The sequence below is a fragment of the Gymnoscopelus braueri genome (assembly GCF_963280865.1).
Source record: "Gymnoscopelus braueri genome assembly, chromosome: 21".
Taxonomy (NCBI): Eukaryota; Metazoa; Chordata; class Actinopteri; order Myctophiformes; family Myctophidae; genus Gymnoscopelus; species Gymnoscopelus braueri.
In genome coordinates this window covers 5,286,189-5,306,825 of record NC_137623.1, presented here as the reverse complement: position 1 = coordinate 5,306,825, position 20,637 = coordinate 5,286,189, and the positions used below count along the sequence as shown (strand labels likewise).

The following is a 20,637-nucleotide window of genomic DNA, read 5'->3' as shown; positions in this document are numbered from 1 at the left end:
TTTCCTGTCCAGCTACACTGTTCACTATCAATGAAGGCAGAAAAGCCCCCCAAAATTTATAAAATCTAAAAATAAAACAAATATAGGAAATAGCAGATCTACACTTTATGTATACATAAGTTGTGAGCTTGTATACTCTGCTATTTTTGAACAGTTTTGCCTATAATGACATGCCCAAAATGTGGACGGCATGTTTTAAGTGTAAATTAAAGCTTCAATCTGTAACATTCATGTCACCAAAAAGGTCTACTGTTGAGCTCAATGATTGATCAACAGTTTGACTTGCATGCAATACCTCTTGTCAACCAGTAGGTGTCCTACCAGACCACAGGATCTAAATGTCTCATTGAGGCGTGTCTTGCTGCTGCTTCTAGCTCTGTTTGTCCAATGTAGGATCCGTACCAGTGTTTCAGTGTTGCCATTTTCGCTTATTTTAAGCATCTTTGGGTTTATTTTTCGGTAAAGTTGCTTGTAAATATTGGTAGTTGCGGGTTGCGTTTTTTTGGGCTTGTTGCTGAAGTGTAGTTGCGTATTTGGGCTTGTTTCTAAAGTGTAGTTGCGTATTTTGGGCTTGTTTCTAAAGTGTAGCTGCTTATTTGGGCTTGTTTCTAGTTGCTTATTTGGGCTTGTTTCTAAAGTGTAGTTGCTTATTTGGGCTTGTTTCTAAAGTGTAGCTGCTTATTTGGGCTTGTTTCTAAAGTGTAGGTGCTTATTTGGGCTTGTTTCTAAAGTGTAGTTGCTTATTTGGGCTTGTTTCTAAAGTGTAGTTGCTTATTTGGGCTTGTTTCTAAAGTGTAGTTGCGTATTTGGGCTTAATTGTTTCTAGTTGCTTATTTGGGCTTGTTTCTAAAGTGTAGTTGCGTATTTGGGCTTGTTTCTAAAGTGTAGGTGCTTATTTGGGCTTGTTTCTAGTTGCTTATTTGGGCTTGTTTCTAAAGTTTAGTTGCGTATTTGGGCTTGTTTCTAGTTGCTTATTTGGGCTTGTTTCTAAAGTGTATTTGGGCTTGTTTCTAAAGTGTATTTGGTCTTGTTTCTAAAGTGTAGTTGCTTATTTGGGCTTGTTTCTAAAGTGTAGTTGCTTATTTGGTCTTGTTTCCTGTTGTTTTCAACCAGTGGTTCTCAAACTTTTTCATGTCAAGGACCCCCACATTAATATATATTTGTAGACCCAACCTTCTGAAAATATGTTGTGCCAGAAACAGAAACCCCCGATACAAGATTTTGTGGATTTGAAAATATTACTCAATTTTCACTCCAACCAAATGGACCCGTTAGGATCCATTAATTTGGTTCCATCTGTACACTCTCAAGGCGGTTACACACCGGCGAATGTGCGAATATACGCAAAATTCGGACTCGTTCCGAATAATTAAAAGACGCTTTTTCGCTTCGCTTTTCCGCTTTTTCGCGCCATGTACGCTTGCATTGACTTTATAAGGTTTTTTTTTAAAAGCGTATTATTCGCACGAAAAAATCGCCCCGGTGTGTAAGGACCTTCAGAGTTACAGACCCATAAGGGTCCATTTGGTTCCTATCCATCATTTAGCTGGGGACCCCCTGGAACTCCCTCAAGGAACCCTGGGGGTCCCCGGCCGGACCCCACTTTGAGAACCGATGGGTTAGAGTACGTCGCTTCTTTTGGGCTTGTTTTCATGGACCTGGTTGCTTATTTCTCATACAATCTGGCAACACCACTCCGTACTCATTCAACATGGTGATGGAGAGAGGAAGGATGTCAGTCATACAGCTGCAGTAGATATTATTTTAGGCTAAGATAACCTCGTAATGTGATTGATGAGAACATGATCATGTGAGGTGGCTCCATGGCTCTCAGCACACATAATGCGTGTGTATTTTACACGCTTATTTCATGGTATTACGTCGCTGGTAAGAGAACGCGCGCTCGTCGGCATTCTACTTCCTTTATTGATTTCCTTTTTGAAACTAAGGCATGCATTCGCCGTGGGATCCTTGAACTTATTAGAGACATGTTTGGTGTGGTTACATAACATTATTAGAGACATGTTTGGTGTGGTTACATAACATTATTAGAGACATGTTTGGTGTGGTTACATAACATTATTAGAGACATGTTTGGTGTGGTTACATAACATTATTAGAGACATGTTTGGTGTGGTTATAACATTATTAGAGACATGTTTGGTGTGGTTACATAACATTATTAGGGTTGGCACTGTTACTGTGCTCAAGTGTAGGCATGGCAGGTGGTGTGGATTAACTCTGGCAAGTGCAGTTTGGGGTCGCACTGTAGCCCTGGTTCAGAGCGTTAGTGAGTTTCCTCTAACGCCCTGGAAGACCCCTCGCTCTGCTCATGTACAAGGAATCCCACTGCCCTGCCAGCGCTCAAGAGTAGTGAAAATAAACTAAACCATTTCGCTACTCACCGAAGCAAAGGCTGTTTTGTGTTGTTGAAAGTCTATTCTCTGAATGCGCGGGCCTCTCAGCACCCCACCTACACCTAATAAAATATGTCAGCGAGACGGAAATTATTTTTATTACTCCACAGTGCCCTCTACAGATTTTGGTTGATGGTAAGCAAATCCTCCAGATCTGTAGAGGGCACTGTGGAGTAATAAAAATAATTTCCGTCTCGCTGACATATTTTATTTTCTGCCCAAAAAGTGTATTTTACAGAGTAGGTGGGGTGCTGAGAGGCCCGCGCATTCAGAGAATAGACTTTCAATAACACAAAACAGCCTTTGCTTCGGTGAGTAGCGAAATGGTTTAGTTTATTTTCACTACTCTTGAGCGCTGGCAGGGCAGTGGAATTCCTTGTACATGAGCAGAGCGAGGGGTCTTCCAGGGCGTTAGAGGAAACTCACTAACGCTCTGAACCAGGGCTAGTCGCACTGGAACCTCTCCCTCCGCTGTATAGGGCTCATGCGCGTAGCTCCGAGATGAGGTCCCGCTACGTAGGATGACGGTACTGTGCGACACCGGCGAACATTGGCCAATATTGTTGATCCTTACCCTTTTCCGCACATCGTATCCAAAAAGTAAAGGTATTCCCCATTGCTCTCAGATGTTTTACATTTTAGCGGTAAAGATAATTTAAGTGACGGATTGAAACAAGCGTTTAAATCGTTTTTTTTTTTGTCAGCCTGTGGCCAGTCAACCCCCGTCCGCATGCGCTGTACTGCTCCCGTTAAGGTTGCATTGGGAAAACATGCCACAGGCTGACTAAAAAGGCGATTGAAACCCTTTTTTCAACCCGTCGGTAAAAAAAATCTTGACCGCTAAAATGTTAAACATCTGAGAGCAGAGGGGAATACCTTTACTTTTTGGATACAATGTGCGGAAAAGGGTAAGAAAACAACAATATTGTCCAATTGTCGCCGTTGTCGCACTCTGCCGGCATCCTACGCAGCGGGACCTCATCTCGGAGCCGTACAGAGGAGAGACTTTCCGATCGGAGCTATATAGTCCATGAGCCAGACAAGATTTCATTATCGAAAGAGTGGGCAAAACCATACCTATATTAAATTGTTCATAGGGTCAATACGAGTAAATAAATATATGATAACCTTTCCACAGGAGCAGCTTTTTCATGGTTATCACACATTTTGTTATTTTCCCCATTCGTACAAGACAGGTGAAAAAATGTCAAAATTTAAAAAGGAGTTATCATAATGAAACTTCCTGAGTTGATTACTTACATGAAGACAATGATTTATCGTATTACAAGTTTTCTGAAATTGTATATTTAAATATGCAAATTAGGCATTTAGTCCATGAGCCAGAGCCCCAAAATTGAGCCAGATTATCCAGATATTGAATATTCCCTCGTTAAAAACCTTTGACGACAACATCTTAACAAAATGAAATAAGTATGTTGACTCTGGCTTTGTCCAATGTTCCAATGTTGATTCTTGAAAGTTATGCAAATGTGGGCATATTTTCCTAATGCCTAATTTGCATATTTAAATATACAATTTCAGAAAACTTGTAATACGATAAATCATTGTCTTCATGTAAGTAATCAACTCAGGAAGTTTCATTATGATACCTCTTTTTTATTTTATTTAATTCTTTGACCTGTCTTGTACGTATGGGGAAAATAACAAAATGTGTGATAACCATGAAAAAGCTGCTCCTGTGGAAAGGTTATCATATATTTATTTACTCGTATTGACCCTATGAACAATTTAATATAGGTTTGGTTTTGCCCACTCTTTCGATAATCATTGCTCAATTTTGGGGCTCTGGCTCATGGACTAATAGGGTCGCAGCGCACGACGGTTCTTTGCGTTATAGATCCTTTGAAATAATAATCATCATAACTACTACAGTAGCACTAGTCACCACACCAACTCAATGACAGATAGTGTTTTAGAGGATTCAATATTTACAAGACATTCGGCAGGCATTGTCTTGAAATGTGAAAATATAAAAGAAAGAATTTGCCTTGCTGTGTTGTATAGGTGGGATCCTGCGCTTTGCGTCGTACTATGGAGACCACATGGTGCTACAGAGGTCCCCAGAGAGAGCTGTGCTGTGGGGCTATGGACCTGATGGAGACCAGGTCACCATCTCTCTGTCAGGACCGGTGACACAGAAACACCCACCGGTCATGGTGACAAAAGGTCAGTGGTGGAAGAAGTACTCGGATATATATATTACTCTTAAGTAAAAGTAGCAATAGCACGATGTAGAAATAGCAGATCTACAAGCTCGCTAGTTGGACATGATGACCGCTTTGACCCATTGAAATCGGGAACGCATCTCTGTCAAGCTTAGATTTCTTTGGGCTAATCAAAAATAGCAGATATACAAGCTCATAGCGCGGCACCGAGTGCCGCGCTACGAGCTTGTAGATCTGCTATTTTTGGGAAGAATCGTGGAAAATCGTGGGTCTTTTGAATATATATATTTTTAAAGCGAACGTTTGTAACTCAAATCTTCTGCTTCTGGGGATTCTACAAATGTCTTCTAAATCTTTTTGGACCCCCATCTCTTAACAAGAGTTAATATAAATATATAAATATATATATATTTGACAAATATATTCAAAGATTTGCACAAATCTTCACGATAAAAAAAAACAAAAAACAGATCTACAAGTTGAGTGCCACACTATGAACTTGTATATCTGCTATTTCTGAATAGCCAAAGACATCTTAAAATGACACACGGATGCGTTCCCGGTCTTAAAAGCCAAATTCCAATACCGGAAATCTCGGCGACTCTCTCACTCCCACTCGGTCACTCCGACTTCGAACCGGAAGTAGTCAGGTTCCAATTGTTCATTTGCTTCTTGGAGGAGGCGAGTGGAGGAGGCGAGGACGCTCTCCGCTTCCGCATTGAGCGAGTGTACATGAAGTGTACGCACGACCACTCTCCACATCTCCTCGCGGCAGACTTCCGCATCACGTGTACACGTTTCTTTTTTTCTTTTTTTTTTTCCCTTCTTCCGAGAGGTATACATCCTCCACATGTGGCCACACAAACAATGCTTGAAACCCGAAACCATGCCGAAAACACCCTCGCCCCGGGTCTAATCCGGCGGCCTCGGCCTGCGGCAAAAATGGGGCAGTATGTTTTAGGACGAGCGTTCCGTTTTCCACCCGTAGAAACCTCCGGCTCGAGTTTCTTTCTTTTTTCTTCGTCCCAGAAGTGGGGGGGATATCACGCAAACTCTCAAAACCCCGGACATTTGAAGGATTTTATAAAAAAAACAGACAGGCCGGACAGCCCCCCAAAAGAGGGAAAAAGAGGATGTATGGCCACCCTACATTAATGATGTAATTCAGAGTCAGACATAACATACTCTGTTATACAGTAGCAAAGCAGCAGTGCCGTGCGGGACTGCTCTGGGGGGTGGGGGGTCTGGGGACTGTACGAGCAAAAAGAGGGACGGGTCGGGATTGAATTCATAAATGTAAGTTTGCTCATCCTGGCGCTTCGTTCACTATTTCAGGTATAAATGGCTTTGCACAAATTCACAAAATGTTAACTATGAAGATAACAATGTGGCCATCCACATTGATGAATTGTCTATTCTTATATTCTGTATTATTCTATACCTGCATATTATTCTATGCATGTATATTCTCATCCACGCCTCTGCTCTGGTCCAGCTGTATGAAACGTCATAAGTGATGGCGGAATTTGCCGTCGCTTTGAAATGACGCTCGAGTGCATTCCGATCCTGTGAGACCAACCGGTCGACCACTCCGTCCTCGCAAAGAATCCTCTGCTCCTCGCAGGGGCGGGGCTTAGGCGCGAGCGGAGGAAGCGAGGAGAGTGAGCGAGTGACCGAGTTTGGGGGGATTGGAATTTAGCTAAAGGGTTAAGCTGATGAGTGGCTCTCTGCTTAATTGCGTTCGCAACACCTGTAGGCATATGGCGACTCACCCTCAGCCCTGTTGAAGCCGGGGGCCCCTACAATGTGACGGCAGCTCTTCAGGCCGGGGGCCCCTACAATGTGACGGCAGCTCTTCAGGACGTCACAGTCACACTGGAAGATGTTCTGTTTGGAGATGTCTGGCTGTGTGGAGGTCAAAGCAACATGGCTTTTGAAACATCACAGGTAGGCCTAGTTGTTGTTGGCTTAAAGGGAGTGTCATAAGTCATAAGTGATATTCCTTTTGTTAAAATAAGTGTGACTATATATTTTGATGGTTATCATTGCTCTATACAGAGTGTTTGTTCAGTAACAGGGGTCTCCCCTGTCTCTCCAGCTCTTTAATGAACAGAAAAAGCATTTTCAGGTTCGGGATACCCTGTTATTTAAAAAAAAAAAAAACACTCTAGTCTATAGCAATGAATAGCAATGAATACTATCAGATTATACTGCTTTAACCTTTTAACAAAAAACATTTTGTTTTCACAAAAAATATCACTGTCTGTCTGTCTGTCTGTCTGTCTGTCTGTCTGTCTGTCTGTCTGTCTGTCTGTCTGTCTGTCTGTCTGTCTGTCTGTCTGTCTGTCTGTCTGTCTGTGTGTGTGTGTGTGTGTGTGTCCAGAGCTAATCTCACAAATCACATTCTGCCATTAAGCCAAAGAAGTTTCACATATTTCATGTTTTATATATTATGTCAAAACAATGGTGACACAAGCCTATTATGAAAGCTTATCCTTATATTGAAATTGGCTAATGGGAGGGCCGGCGGGTCACGGCCACGTCACTCTGACTCGGGACATAACCATAAACAAACCAGATATGCCCTTTTATATAGGCATAATGGAGATCCTGTTTGGGATATTATGTGCAGGCTGGTCAATGTGGTCATGGGTTAGAACTAATCTGTTGGAAATGACTAGATTTTCAGCCACTAGCAAACTGATACTATTACTACTTGGTAGTGAAGCCTTATGATGTAAAATAGGGCTTGGCCGGTCAGGCTTTGTCCAAGACGAGGAGAACATTCGGGTCCTCCGTCCTGGTCTCTGTCAATCCAATCACAATCTGGGAGACACGATTATTATTTGCCCATAGACGGGACAGTGGTTGCAACTTCAACCACCAGGGTGTGGACACACCAGGTTTTTCTTGCCTGAGGTTCTAATTCATTTGTTTCCTTTGTTAAATGTGGTCTTGAAAGGCCTTTTGGTACTGTATCAGTGATTAACCCTTTAAGACCTGGGACGCATCTGTGTAATTTTGATTTGAGCTAAAAAGCATAATTTTACACTTTGGCTATTCAAAAATAGCAGATCTACAAGCTCATAGCGCGGCAGTGCCGGCAGTGCGCTATGAGCTTGTAGATCTGCTATTTTTGAAAAATTGAGAAAATGTGTGAAAATTAATATATTTATATTCTTTGAAAGCGAACATTTTTAACTCAAATCTTTGCTTCTGGGGGTCCCTGGAACAAAACATTTTGAGATGGGAGTCGGCGGCCAAATACATATCATTTTGGGGGTCCTTGACATGAAAAGGTTTGAGAACCACTGATATAGAAACATACGTTTTTCAGAAAACTGGATTTAGAAGAGATAAGTAAGAATCGGCCTCAGGTCTTAATGGGTTAAGGGCTACAGTATTCTGACAAATTTGACATTTGAGTTATAATTGGATTTAATCAGCCAGAAGTTTGAATCAAGAATCAGACTGTATAGAATAATCTGTCCCTGTATGTTGCTTGATTGACTTTGAACATAGTTGATATCAAGAGAAAGTTACATTGAAATGGAAAAAAATAATTCTTTTCTGGCATTCATAGTTCACATTAATGACATTTTGTTCCTTGAATCCCAATAGATTTTCAATGCCTCTGAGGAGTTGGTGCTGGCAGTCAATTACCCGCATGTCCGTCTCTTTGTGGCAGCCTTGGAGCTCAGTACGACTGAACTGACTGACTTGGCTCGGGTGGAGCTACCTTGGTCTGTGCCAACAGCAAGTAAGAGCACAATGAAACGGACAGTTTTCATTGTACTTTGTGGCGTTTAACCCATTCAATCCAGGAAAGCATCTGTGTCACTTAAGATTTCTTTGGGTATTCAAAAATAGCAGATATACAAGCTCGTGGTGCGGCACCGAGTGCCTCGCTATGAGCTTGTAGATCTGCTATTTTTTGAAAAATCGTGTAAATTTGTGCAAATCTTTGAATATATATATATATATATATACATTGTTTTAAGCGAACATTTTAAACTCAAATCTTTGCTTCTGGGGGGTCCCTGGAACAACATATTTTGAGATGGTGGGTCCGTGGCCAAATACATATCATTTAGGGCTCCTTGACATGAAAAGGTTTGAGAACCACTGATTATAGCAACGTACGTTTTTTTTTAAACGGTCAAGGTCCTTACACACCGGGGCGATTTTTTTCATGCGAATAATACGTTTTCTTTTAAAAAACCTTATAAAGTCAATGCAAGCTTCCACATCAGTTTCGTGGAGCGAAAAAAGCGTCTTTTAATTATTCGGAATGAGTCCGAATTTTGCGTATATTCGCATATTCGCCGGTGTGTAACCGCCTTTAGGATTTAGAAGACATTTGTAGAATCCCACAGAAGCAAAGATTTGAGTTACAAATGTTCACTTTAATAATATATATATTCAGATTTGCATACATTTTCAAGATTTTTGCGGTTCCCGGTTTAAAAGGGTTAAAAGGTTTTTTTTTCTTATTTTTTTGGAATGAAGAGGTTTGATTTCAATTATATACTGAAGTGTAACCTAGTTACACATAAGTTTAACCTAGTCTTGTCTATCTCTGTCTGTCTGTCTGTCTGTCTCTGTCATATGTCCACCCGTCTACATATATGTTCATTGATGGGCAGAGATCTTTCCAGGAGATTTGTTCCACTTCTCTGCAGTGTGCTGGTTGTTTGGCCGCTACATGTATGACATCCTGAAGTACCCAGTAGGCCTGGTGGAGTCCTGCTGGGGAGGCACACCTGTAGAGGCGTGGTCGTCCTCTAGAGCTCTGCACCAGTGTGGACTGGAGGAGCTTGAAAACAAGTAAGGAGATGGCAATGCTACACTTCAGCCCACCTGTGTAGCGGGTGTTGATTTGAACACATTTTGATTTAGTTTTAGTCATAGTCTTTTGAATCAAATTCCATTTTAGTTTTAGTCATATTTTAGTCATCTGAAAGGCTTTACTGTTAGTCTAGTTTTAGTTAGCCTCGGAAACCCATGCCTTTTTTTTTGTTACAGAAGAAAAAAGGCTGGGGGAACCATGCTGGAACGGTGGTTTCGGAGTGGGAGTGAACCTTGTTATCTCCTAACCAATCAGAGTGCAGAGGGGCGTCGCTCTAAATTTGGTGACGTCAGCGTGTTCCGTGCACAGGCCGGGGAGGGGGGGAGGGGAGGGGAGGCGGGGACATAGATTGGTGAAGCAATAGGAAGCGGCGCTGGAATCGAACGGCCTGGGTTTGGATCCGCCCTTCAAGACCATCGATAGGGCTCGCTCTTTCAGTCTAAGTTTTAGTTGACTAAATATCATAAGATTATAGTCGACTATATATATTGGTTGCATGCTGAAAATAGACGATCTACAAGCTCACAACGCGTCGCGTTGAGCTTGTAGATCTGCTATTTTCAGAGCGCAAACGAGCATAAAATGACTTAATTCTACTGGATCTCTTCTCCACTCGTCCCTCCCTAACATGTTAGTCTAGTTTTTATGTGTTGATGAAATTGTCAGTATATTTAGTCTTAGTTTTAGTCTTCATAGCTTACTTTTTATGTAGTTTTCGTCAGAGAGAAAAGGTAGTCGACCAACATCTTTCGTCACAGTTTTAGTGGAAGAAATCAACACTGCTGTGTAGCTGTGCATAGTACTGTATTATCTGTATTCTGTACATATTGATTGATTGAGTTGAATACTTTATTAACAGTTTGCAAAAAAGTACAGAGGTACAGTTATACAATAATGCTAACACACACACAAAGCCCTGAGGGCTTGTGTCCATTGTGGTCCTGTGTATTCAATTCATCAATACATATAAAGACATGCAATACTATATAAGAGATCATCAATATTAGGAGCAGTAAAAGTGTATTTACAGAAAAACAGTGGGGGATCATTTATTTTGTCAAGCTAGAAGACTTGTCTAGGTCCAGTTGCAAATTGCAGGTGCTTTTTTTTTATGGCTGTTTTGAAGGAGGGTAGGGAGGGAGTCATACTTTGTGATGGCTGGTGGTAGGGTATTCCACATTTTGGTGGCATAAATAGTCGAATGAATTCATCCCCATGTTTGTGCCGAACCTGGGGGGGAATTAGATCAGTGGAGCTCCCTCTAGTGGTGTGCTCATGGGCGTTACTCACTCTAGTGAAGTAGTTAGACAGGTGCATGGGCACTGGTCCCTCCCTTGAGTATCTTGAAGACCAGACCCATTGCAAGTTGCTGTACTCTGTCCTCTCTACCCTGAGCCATCCCACCCTAGCATAATGAGCAGGGGTTAGGGGAGTCTTAAGGTGTGAGGTTTAGTAGTAGTCTGACAAGTATGTTTTGAGAGGTCTGAAGTTTTGCTTTTAATGCCTTTGAGGTGCTATGGCACCATGAGGTGCTATGGCACCATGAGGTGCATGCATAGTCAAAATGACATCGGATGAGAGCTCCAGCTAGTGTCCTCACTCAGTGCATTCCTACTGGCCAACGAGGAGATCCTGCCCAAAAATCTTGTTCTTTGGTTGACTTGCTTGACTACTTTTGTTGCCGTTTTTTTCCCCACACATAATAGGATAATGTTTACTACCAAATAATAAATGAAGAAAGAGCATTAATTTTTTTTCTCTCACAAAATCCCCAAAATAAATTTAAATATATATATATTTTTTAAACTTTCAACATTATCTTCTTTTATTTATTGTGGAAAGTGCAAATGAAAAGCACCAACTAATACAAACGCTATTACAATATCCACAGTACTTTGCTGTAGCTTCACAACATTCTTTGGCTTGGAGTCTTTTGACTTGGCTAGGGCAGCTGCCTACCTCCCATCGTTGTACTGTATTTTGGTATAGTCTGGCTTATACTGTATGTGTAAATGCTGCACTTGTCTATAGATTGGGCACCATTAACTATTAAAACATGTCAGTGGTGGTGCCTGCACGTAGGCCAGGTTGCTGCTCTGATACAGAGAAGGTGGACCAGAATAGCTTATGTTTATTGTATGCACTTCATATTTCTATATCATACAATATAAATGGAGATACGGTTGGGAAATGGTGAAGTGTTTCCTATGATAGCTTGCTAATAACTTAAAGGGATATTTCACTTTCAAAAAAACGTTTGGTATTTTTGTCGTCTACTCAGGCCTTTGTGAGCCCCCCAAACAGTTTCTAAGTTGCTCGATTCCAGTATTTCTATATTTGATATTCATTTTATCAGACACGCCCACTTCCTATACAAACCCATTGTAACTTCAAACTCCATTTTAACCATATTAGATCCCTCGAAAACACCCGTCCTTGGTTTTGGTGACTCACCCTGCCCTCCTAATGTGTGAGGGGGCAGTGTTTTTTCGATGATGACGAAATATCCCTTTAAGAGGACAGCCTTCAAAAGACCGTTTATTCAATTAACTCATTCACTGCCAGGCTTATTAAAATAATAATAACAAAAAAAAAAAAAAAAAAGGTGAAAGGTTTTTAGGTGACGTCAAAAGACGTCATTGGCACTATATGAGTTAAACTGATAAATATTTGACAAAGTACAACTGAACACTTCATACTGTATACCATTATATGAGATACCTTTTTTGTAGATAGCTTTTTTCTTTTCTACAGTGTCCATGTCCTATGAATAGTTTTTCTTTGGTGACTTTGAAAGGTTAATTTGCATTAATCACACATGTTCTTTTTTCTTCTTTTTTTTTGTCTTCCATGGAATGAGCTCAGTCCTAAAAGGAACAACTCTGCTCTATGGAATGCAATGGTCCATCCACTGCTCAACATGACTCTGAAGGGTGCCATCTGGTACCAAGGTACTGTAGGCCACTTACCGCTTGGTCCACTGTGACAGAGCACATTTACACCTGCCTACAGATTATACAAGTCCAACTTCTTCTGCTACACAGATCATTGAACATTACACTTTCTGTGTTAACTCTTTGACTGCGGACGACGCGATAACGCGTCAAGTGCTACTTTGTCCAGTTGGCCGTCGACGCGTTCGACGCGCTGGACGCGCGTTCATTGTTTAATCTCTGATTGCGCTATGCTGCTTAATATTCAATGTTATTCTCGAGTTCCACTTACTTCACGGACATCTGCATCCGGTTTCATGACCTGGATTCCGTTTCCGGTTTTTGATTTTTTTCCCCAGTCATTTTCGTCCAAAATAGGTAAATAAACGTTTTTTCACACGGTATAACGGACAAACGGACAGGTTCTCTTCTATAATCTATGGTCTGGGTGACGATCAGTCATCGCCGTCGTGTATCACATCGTAATTTTGGCCGATCAAAACAATCTGGGACGACGTCACATCCGTTTTCATGTTTTTCCCTGTCTAATCTATCAAGAAGGGTGAGAGAGACCCAACGACCTGATCAAGCTGTCATGTGCTGCTCTCTAGTGGCGGATTTGTGCTGGGTCTTTAAATTATGTGTCCTTAAATTATTTTCATGAGAAAAATTCAAAAAATAAAAAAACACAAATTGCTGGCACTGGGGGAGTACTTTATGAAAATACTCTGGCAGTCAAAGAGTTAAAGGGGTATTTAACTTTAAAACACGTCTGGGGTCACCCCACGTCTTAGTCCATGAGCCAGAGCCCCAAAATTGAGCAATGATTATCGAAAGAGTGGGCAAAACCATACCTATATTAAATTGTTTATAGGGTCAATATAAGTAAATAAATATATGATAACCTTTCCACAGGAGTAGCTTTTTCATAGTTATCACACATTTTGTTATTTTCCCCATACGTACTGTACATGACAGGTGAAAAAATGACAACATTTAAATAATAGTTATCATAATGAAACTTCCCCAGTTGATTACTTACATGAAGACAATGATTTATCGCATTACAAGTTTTCTGAAATTGAATATTTAAATATGCAAATTAGGCATTAGTCCATGAGCCAGAGCCCCAAAATTGAGCCAGATATTGAATATTCCCCCGTTAAAAACCTTTGACTTCAACATCTTAACAACATGAAATAAGAATGTTGACTCTGGCTTTGTCCAATGTTCCAATGTTGATTCTGGAAAGTTATGCAAATTCGGGCATATTTTCCTAATGCCCAATTTGCATATTTATATATACAATGTCAGAAAACTTGTAATACGATAAATCATTGTCTTCATGTAAGTAATCAACTGGGGAAGTTTCATTATGATAACTATTTTTTAAATTTTGTAATTTTTTCACCTGTCATGTACGTATGGGGAAAATAACAAAATGTGTGATAAATATGAAAAAGCTGCTCCTGTGGAAAGGTTATCATATATTTATTTACTTATATTGACCCTATAAACAATTTAATATAGGTATGGTTTTGCCCACTCTTTCGATAATGAAATCTTGTCTGGCTCATGGACTATCTGGGGTCATGTTAACATCTATTTGGGCCCAGGCAGTTTTTATGTTGCTTGATTTAATCTTAAGATATTTTGATATTCATTAGATGATTCAAAAAGTAATTGAAAAAAAGAAAGAAATAAATACCCCTTCACACATTAGGAAGGACAATATGAGTCACCAGAACCAGAGACTTGTTTTCATGTCTCATAAAAATGAATATCAAATATCTAAATATTGAATCAAGCAACTTAAAAACTGTCTGAGGTGAACACAAAAGCCAGAGTAGACGTTAAAATTATCCCAGAAGCGTTTTAAAGTGAAATACCCCTTTAATGGACCCATAAGGGTCAGAGTATTCATTTATTTCAGAAAGTATAAAAATTGACTCTGGGTCCCTTGGTTGATCATTTCTATTCAGCACTGTTTTTAGAAAGTGACCTATGGTGGTAAATGTATGCCCTAAAAACTGACATGAAACCGTAGATTAAGATTTGCCCGGCCATGACAAAAATAAGCAAAACTGTAGTTATTAACTGGGTCTGAGAGGCATCCATTGGAGTAGCCAAAAAAAAAAAAAAACATTTATATATAGATATAGATATAGATATAGAAAGCTACCAAAACAGACCAGCCAATATGTATGAACCACATGTGTTTGTTCTGAGCCTAGCCCATTAAGACAGGGAACGCATACTGTGTCATTTTTAGATTTTTAGTTGTAACCATTATTTTATACTTGGGGCTTTTCAAAAATGGCTAAAGAAATCAAAATGACGCCGATACTTTCCTGGTCTAAATGGGTTAACCCTGCTATGTTGCCCTCGCAGAAAGGTTAATGTAGTCTGTCTCCGTATAGGTGAGGACAACACAAACTATCATCAGGAGAAGTACAGCTGTTCCTTTCCAGCCATGATCGATGACTGGAGGAAGGGTTTCCACGAAGGCTCAGGGGGACAGACGGCTTCAGACTTACCCTTTGGGTTTGTCCAGGTTGGTTTGGTTTTATTTCAAAATGAGATATTCACCACCGGTCAATAAAACATCAACTGACGCACTTGGACACATCATCAGTGTTGTTACCTGGAGTCACTGGGTGTTTCGGGTCTTGCAAAAGACACCCTCCTCCTCCAGGCTGATCAGACCCCAGCCTGTGTCCAAGTGGCATGCTACTGCCCCCTACTGTCTCTTGAGGGGAGTTAGAGACCGTCCTAATTAGGGGGTTTAGGGTTAGCCTGGCACTCGCCAGACCGACTACGCAGATCCATGCATGCCGCATTTACGACCTGCAACATGCATGGATCCACGCCATCGGTCCGACCAATGCCAGGCCAGGAAAGTTGAGATGTTGCAGCTGTTGGCGACACTAGGAGGCTCTGGGCACTGTGGTTTGGCTCCAGGCCTGGCTCCTCCTAACCTGACTCAGCCAGATGGGGGCGGTATTGAGTTTCACAATACACCCTGCATCTGGGATCGCTCAGGGAGTAGAGCTTGCCCGGTCGCTGCGTGTACCAACCAATCAGCGGCTGCTAGGGGCGGGATCATCCAATCACCTGCCAAGTAGCTTGAAAAAAATGAAACGCCGTCTTGCATCGATTCTGCTACCGGAGTCTCAGATGGAAGTAGGCTGTGTGTGTCGCAAGCTTCTTCCATTTGGCGGAGTCAGGTTAGGCTCCTCCCTCGTCTGACCAGAAATGGAGGCTTTTCTGTGCGTTGCGTCGTCGTTGCTGCTGGGCACAAAAATCTCACTCTTGCCTTGATGGATTAAACCCTCCCTGCAGGTTTCACCGCAGCCTGTAGCAAAAAGGTTCTTCCTCGCGTAAGACGTGGTTTGGGCTGCCAACCCCCTCCACCCCCGGGTCACCGTCTCTCCGGCCGTCCTTTGTCTCTCCAGATGTCACCACACTCTTCGCGGTCGTCACCAAATTACAGTAGCTTTTATCTAGTAGGGCCAGACCGACATATTGGCCATTATTTGACTTTTTGGACCATATTGATAGGCAATTATGCAGCCGACGTCTCCCAGTTTTTAACCACTTGACGCGGCGTCCATTTTGGGCATGTCATTATAGGTTTTCAAAGTCTTTTTGCTTCACTACAAGCTAACAATTACTCGCGTTGCAATTTTGTTGAATAGGTCTTAAGTGTTTAAATAAAAGAAAGTTAACTTTATTTGTATATTATATTAAAGGATCTACACCATGAATTTAATTTTTTTTTTTGATATTTAATATCATATGGTGTATGTCCCTCAAACCTTTTTCAAATGGTTTGAGCCATTTGGCAAGTGATGTCACTTGGCAAGTGATGTCACTTGCCTTGCCATTCTGAAATGGCCTGTTCAGACACGCCCATTCTGAAAATCTCTGAAATGAGAATGAATGACTGAATGTTAAAAAAATATATTTTTTGGGGTACAAGAGACACTGGGGAGCCCAAAAAAAATACCCCCCCCCCCAAAAAAAAATGAAATTCATGGTGTGGCCCCTTTAACTTTTTCAAATTGATTAGAACAGTTTGTTCTTTGACAACATATGGGTCAAAACATTGGTTTGACTCTCCCAAATCTGCATCGGACCCAAAAATGTGGCATCTGTCAGGCTCTATTACCTGGTCAGTCTGTCACGGAAACGGTTCCTCCACAATGAACCACCACTGCACAGCCTTGAGTTCAACAATCCTTAGTTCCAGTCATTTTCTGTGTCCACAGCTCTCCACCTTCGTAAAAGGCTCCACAGACGAAGGCTTTCCCAACATCCGCTGGCACCAGACTGCAGACTACGGCTTTGCTCCCAACCCAAGGATGAAGAAGACATTCATGGCCGTGGCTATGGACCTACCGGATGAAACGTCTCCATTTGGCACGTAAGAGCCTTTTTATAAGCATTTAGCTGGAGCTAGAATGTTCTCAAGACAAATGCACGAAGGCGGTGAAAAGTCCCAATAGGTACAAAAGTAAAGGACAAATCAAGGGATAAATGTATCTCCAGTGCAATTATAAACCATTGCACATGTAATGACATGGGCTCTTGCAGTGTACAAGTACATTTCTATTTTGTACTGATTTACCTATTACTTGCCTCTTACTGTGCCTCTACGCACTTTCTATCTTATCGCCTGGTCCGCTCGTTTGGGCGTGCTGAAAGCAATATTTTTTAACCCTTTAACACTCTCACCGCCGGGCCCGTAGCCTACGGGCCGATAAATCCAACTGTACAGCGCCGATCCCGTAGCCTACGGGCTGTGGTGCTTTTTCCTTTTTTTCCGAAAAATTTTTTTTTTCCCAAACGGCGGGGAGAAAGTGAAATAAGACTCAACTATCGCCGAAGAGCACCGAAATTTAGGGGCAACGGCTGGTGAAGGAGTGCTAAAACTGTGAAACGCGCCCAGTGAAGCGTCAATTCTCCGCGCTGCAAGGTTGAGAAACATGTGGAAGAATGTTTTTTATGTGTAATGTATTTATTTTCTGTTTCCAAAACCCTGTAAATACATTTCCTGCATGACGAAAATAGCATAATTATGAATTTCTGTTCCAGCATCCATCCCAGAGACAAGCAGGATGTGGCTCACAGGCTGATGCTGGGGGCCAGGGCAGTGGCTTATGGGGAAAAGGGCGTGGCGTTCCAAGGGCCTTTCCCTGAGCTGATCCTGGCCAGTGAGGCTGACTATCTTAACATAACCTTCAACCAGAACATCTCCGTCAGCCCATCCAAAGACATCTTTCAGGTAAAGGCTGGTAGTGAAAGAGTCACTCTAGGTAGTTCATTTAGTTTGAACATAAACTTATTTATCCCAATATACGTGTTTACCAACAAGCTAAAATAACCCATTACAGTCGTGAAAGCATCTGTGTCATTTTTGATTTTTGCGTTGGCTACTCAAAAACAGCAGATATACAAGCTCACAGCGTGTTACTTCGTGCCGCGCTCCAAGCTTGTACATCTGCTATTTTTGTGATTTAATTTTTTCTGACAGTGTGAGAAGAACTACTGATTTAGAAGACATTTGTAGAATCAGCCTCAGGTCTTAACCCATTAAGACCTGAAGCCGATTCTACAAATGTCTTCTAAATCCCAACAGTATTCTGAAAAAACGTATGTTTCTATATCAGTGGTTCTCAAACTTGTTCATGTCAAGGACCCCCACAATTATATGTATTTGGCCGCCGACCCCCATCTCAAAATATTTATTTCCACGGACCCCCAGAAGCAAAGAATTGAGTTAAAATGTTCACTTTAAAAGAATATAAATATTCAAAGATTTGCACACATTTTCACGATTTTTCATTATTTCTCACTTTGGCTATTCAAAAATAGCAGATATACAAGCTCGTAGCGCGGCACCGAGTGCCGCGCTACGAGCTTGTATATCTGCTATTTTTGAATAGCCAAAGTGAGAAATAATGCTTTTTAGCTCAAATTAAAAAAATTACACAGATGCGTTCCCAGTCGTAATGGGCTAAAGTGAGTCCTACACTTGTAAATGTGAATTATTCTAACAAAGTGACTTCCCTTTCTCCACAGATCTGTTGCTCGGCGGTGAGGGCTCCGTGTGGACCCCGGTCCGTCTGGCTTCCAGCTCCCATTGTGCTCTGGAACCCAACCGTGGTGCAGGTGTCCACCAGCATCTGTCAACCTGCTGAGTATGTTGCTGGCCTGCAGTATGCATGGAGAGACTGGCCCTGCGATTTTAAGGCCTGTCCCATCTACAGCCACAGTGGGGTCTTGCCTGCACCACCATTTAGAATCAATCGCTGGCCAGCCGAGGAGTAGAGATCTGGCCATGTTTTTTTTACTGAACTTCTAACTGCTGAGGCTACAAGAATGCCACACAGTAAACATGAAAGACTATGGAGGTACAATGCAGTGGTATGTATTGTGCAGTAGTATTTCCTCACTCACAATAGACTGATCAGGATGTTTGAAAACAAACGGGTGTTTCCAGGTAGAATGTCTTGAGTTCTACTCAGAATGTGCCATACCCACATGCCCAAGTCTGTAAATTGTATTCTTCAGTGTCCTATATTTTAGTCTAGAACGATTAATGATGCTCTGTGTATGTAGAAATACTATTATCTTCAATCAGTATCTTTTTTTTCTCCTCTTTTTACAAAACATCAAACGATATGAATTTATGATACACATGGTTTGTTTACAGTTTTATTTGAAGCCAGTTTCATTTGCTTTTAATGAAAATGAAAACAAATAAAGAGTGCTTTTATGTAAACACATTAACTTTTACGTGCACAGATATCCACCAAATCAATGTTGGTGTTAATATAGCTGCGTATGGATACGTGCCTTCTGGAGATGCACAGATTGCAGTTAATAAACCAGCGGTGGTGGTGCATTAAAGAAACAATTACAAATATAAATCTGGGTGTCTCATTCCCATTATGTCCAAGTCCACCAGCTCTCTTGCTCGTCTGCTGTCATGTCCATATACGTTACAACAGAAGAGGCTCATAAATGCACAGTGGCATAACTTCATTGATTGATGAATCCTTCATCCCTGCCTAAAGGATCGGTCAGGATCTAATATTGTTCTGTGTTCTACACGTCCAAAAGGTCAGCTCTTACACTCACAGGTTCACTCACAGGTTCATAGTGAATTAGTTTGACGTAGAACACATCCGTCCTAATAGATCCCAAGCTCTAAACGTCATGTCTTTCATCCCCAAACATGCAGAAGACACAAATTACATGACACATGAATCAATTATCCGCCATCCACCCAAATTTGTGCCACTGTAGCGTTGCGCAGATCAGCTCTGACGTCACCCGCATCCATTTGTGACATCATTATGGATTCAGATAGACGTCAGAGCTGATCTGCGCAACACTACAGTTGAACCTGGGTACGCATTTTAGATTTCTTTAGCTATTCAAAGAAGCAGATATACAAGCTCAAGCTCATAGCGTCATGGGCTGAATGTCATGATGCGCTCAACTAATGGTTTATGAAACGTCTCTCTCTCTCTCTCTCTCTCTCTCTCTCTCTCTCTCTCTCTCTCTCTCTCTTGCAAATTTGTAGTTATAGTGGACAGTATTTGAAATTGAATTTTTCTATTTTCAAATGGTTTATTGGGGCTTTTTTCACCTCATACCAAGTGTCTCGTAGCCTACAACTGTAATACAAATAATTAAAGTAAATAATTTATGTAGCTATTCTTAATAATGAACAAAATGTGTAAAGTGTAGGCTACTGTTGTTAATAGCAGTGACTGAGACAACAGGCTGAAAAACAAAGCCAAGTGACAACTGTGTAAGTGAACGCAAGTGAGCTGCAACTGGTCGTGGCCCTCATCAAGTCACTTTTCGCCCAATGCGGCCCGGACCCCAAGACATGCACGTGCACACATAGACGTCAAAGGGGGCTTGATCCCCTGCCCTTTAATGCCTGTCGGTAAAAAGTGCCCTCCTCAAACCATGGATGCAGCATTTATAATGGTGAAAAAAAAATGTCTTACTCTCCTGAACTGGAATGCAGCCTTTTATGTTGCAAGAATGGCCCCTCTCCTCTATCTGTAAACTGTAGAAATCCCTGCGCGCGCCCGCTGGCCCGCACCTGCAGTAAAGCTTACTTAATTGAGCCCGGTGCCATGCAGTGCGCACGCATAATTATAGCCGATCTACAAGCTCACAGCGCGTCGCAACGCGAGGCGTTGTGAGCTTGTAGATCGGATATTTTT

At 41.5% G+C, this 20,637-nt stretch overlaps 1 protein-coding gene across 2 annotated transcripts; it reads left to right on the top strand.

The window, feature by feature from the left end:
* The first annotated feature begins 1,728 nt into the window (after window positions 1-1,728).
* LOC308076779 (sialate O-acetylesterase-like) lies at window positions 1,729-19,289 on the top strand. 2 transcript variants are annotated; one of them, XM_080417257.1, is made up of 10 exons: window positions 1,729-1,887; window positions 4,443-4,604; window positions 6,360-6,550; window positions 8,225-8,363; window positions 9,262-9,430; window positions 12,318-12,403; window positions 14,806-14,939; window positions 16,657-16,811; window positions 17,483-17,672; window positions 18,470-19,289. In XM_080417257.1, exons 1-10 carry the CDS (start codon window positions 1,824-1,826, stop codon window positions 18,716-18,718), a joined length of 1,539 nt encoding a protein of 512 aa, XP_080273383.1. In that variant the 5' UTR covers window positions 1,729-1,823; the 3' UTR covers window positions 18,719-19,289. The 2 variants fall into 2 exon arrangements, with proteins under 2 accessions (XP_080273383.1, XP_080273382.1); XM_080417256.1 differs by having other exon boundaries at window positions 9,250-9,430.
* Window positions 19,290-20,637: the final 1,348 nt, after the last annotated feature.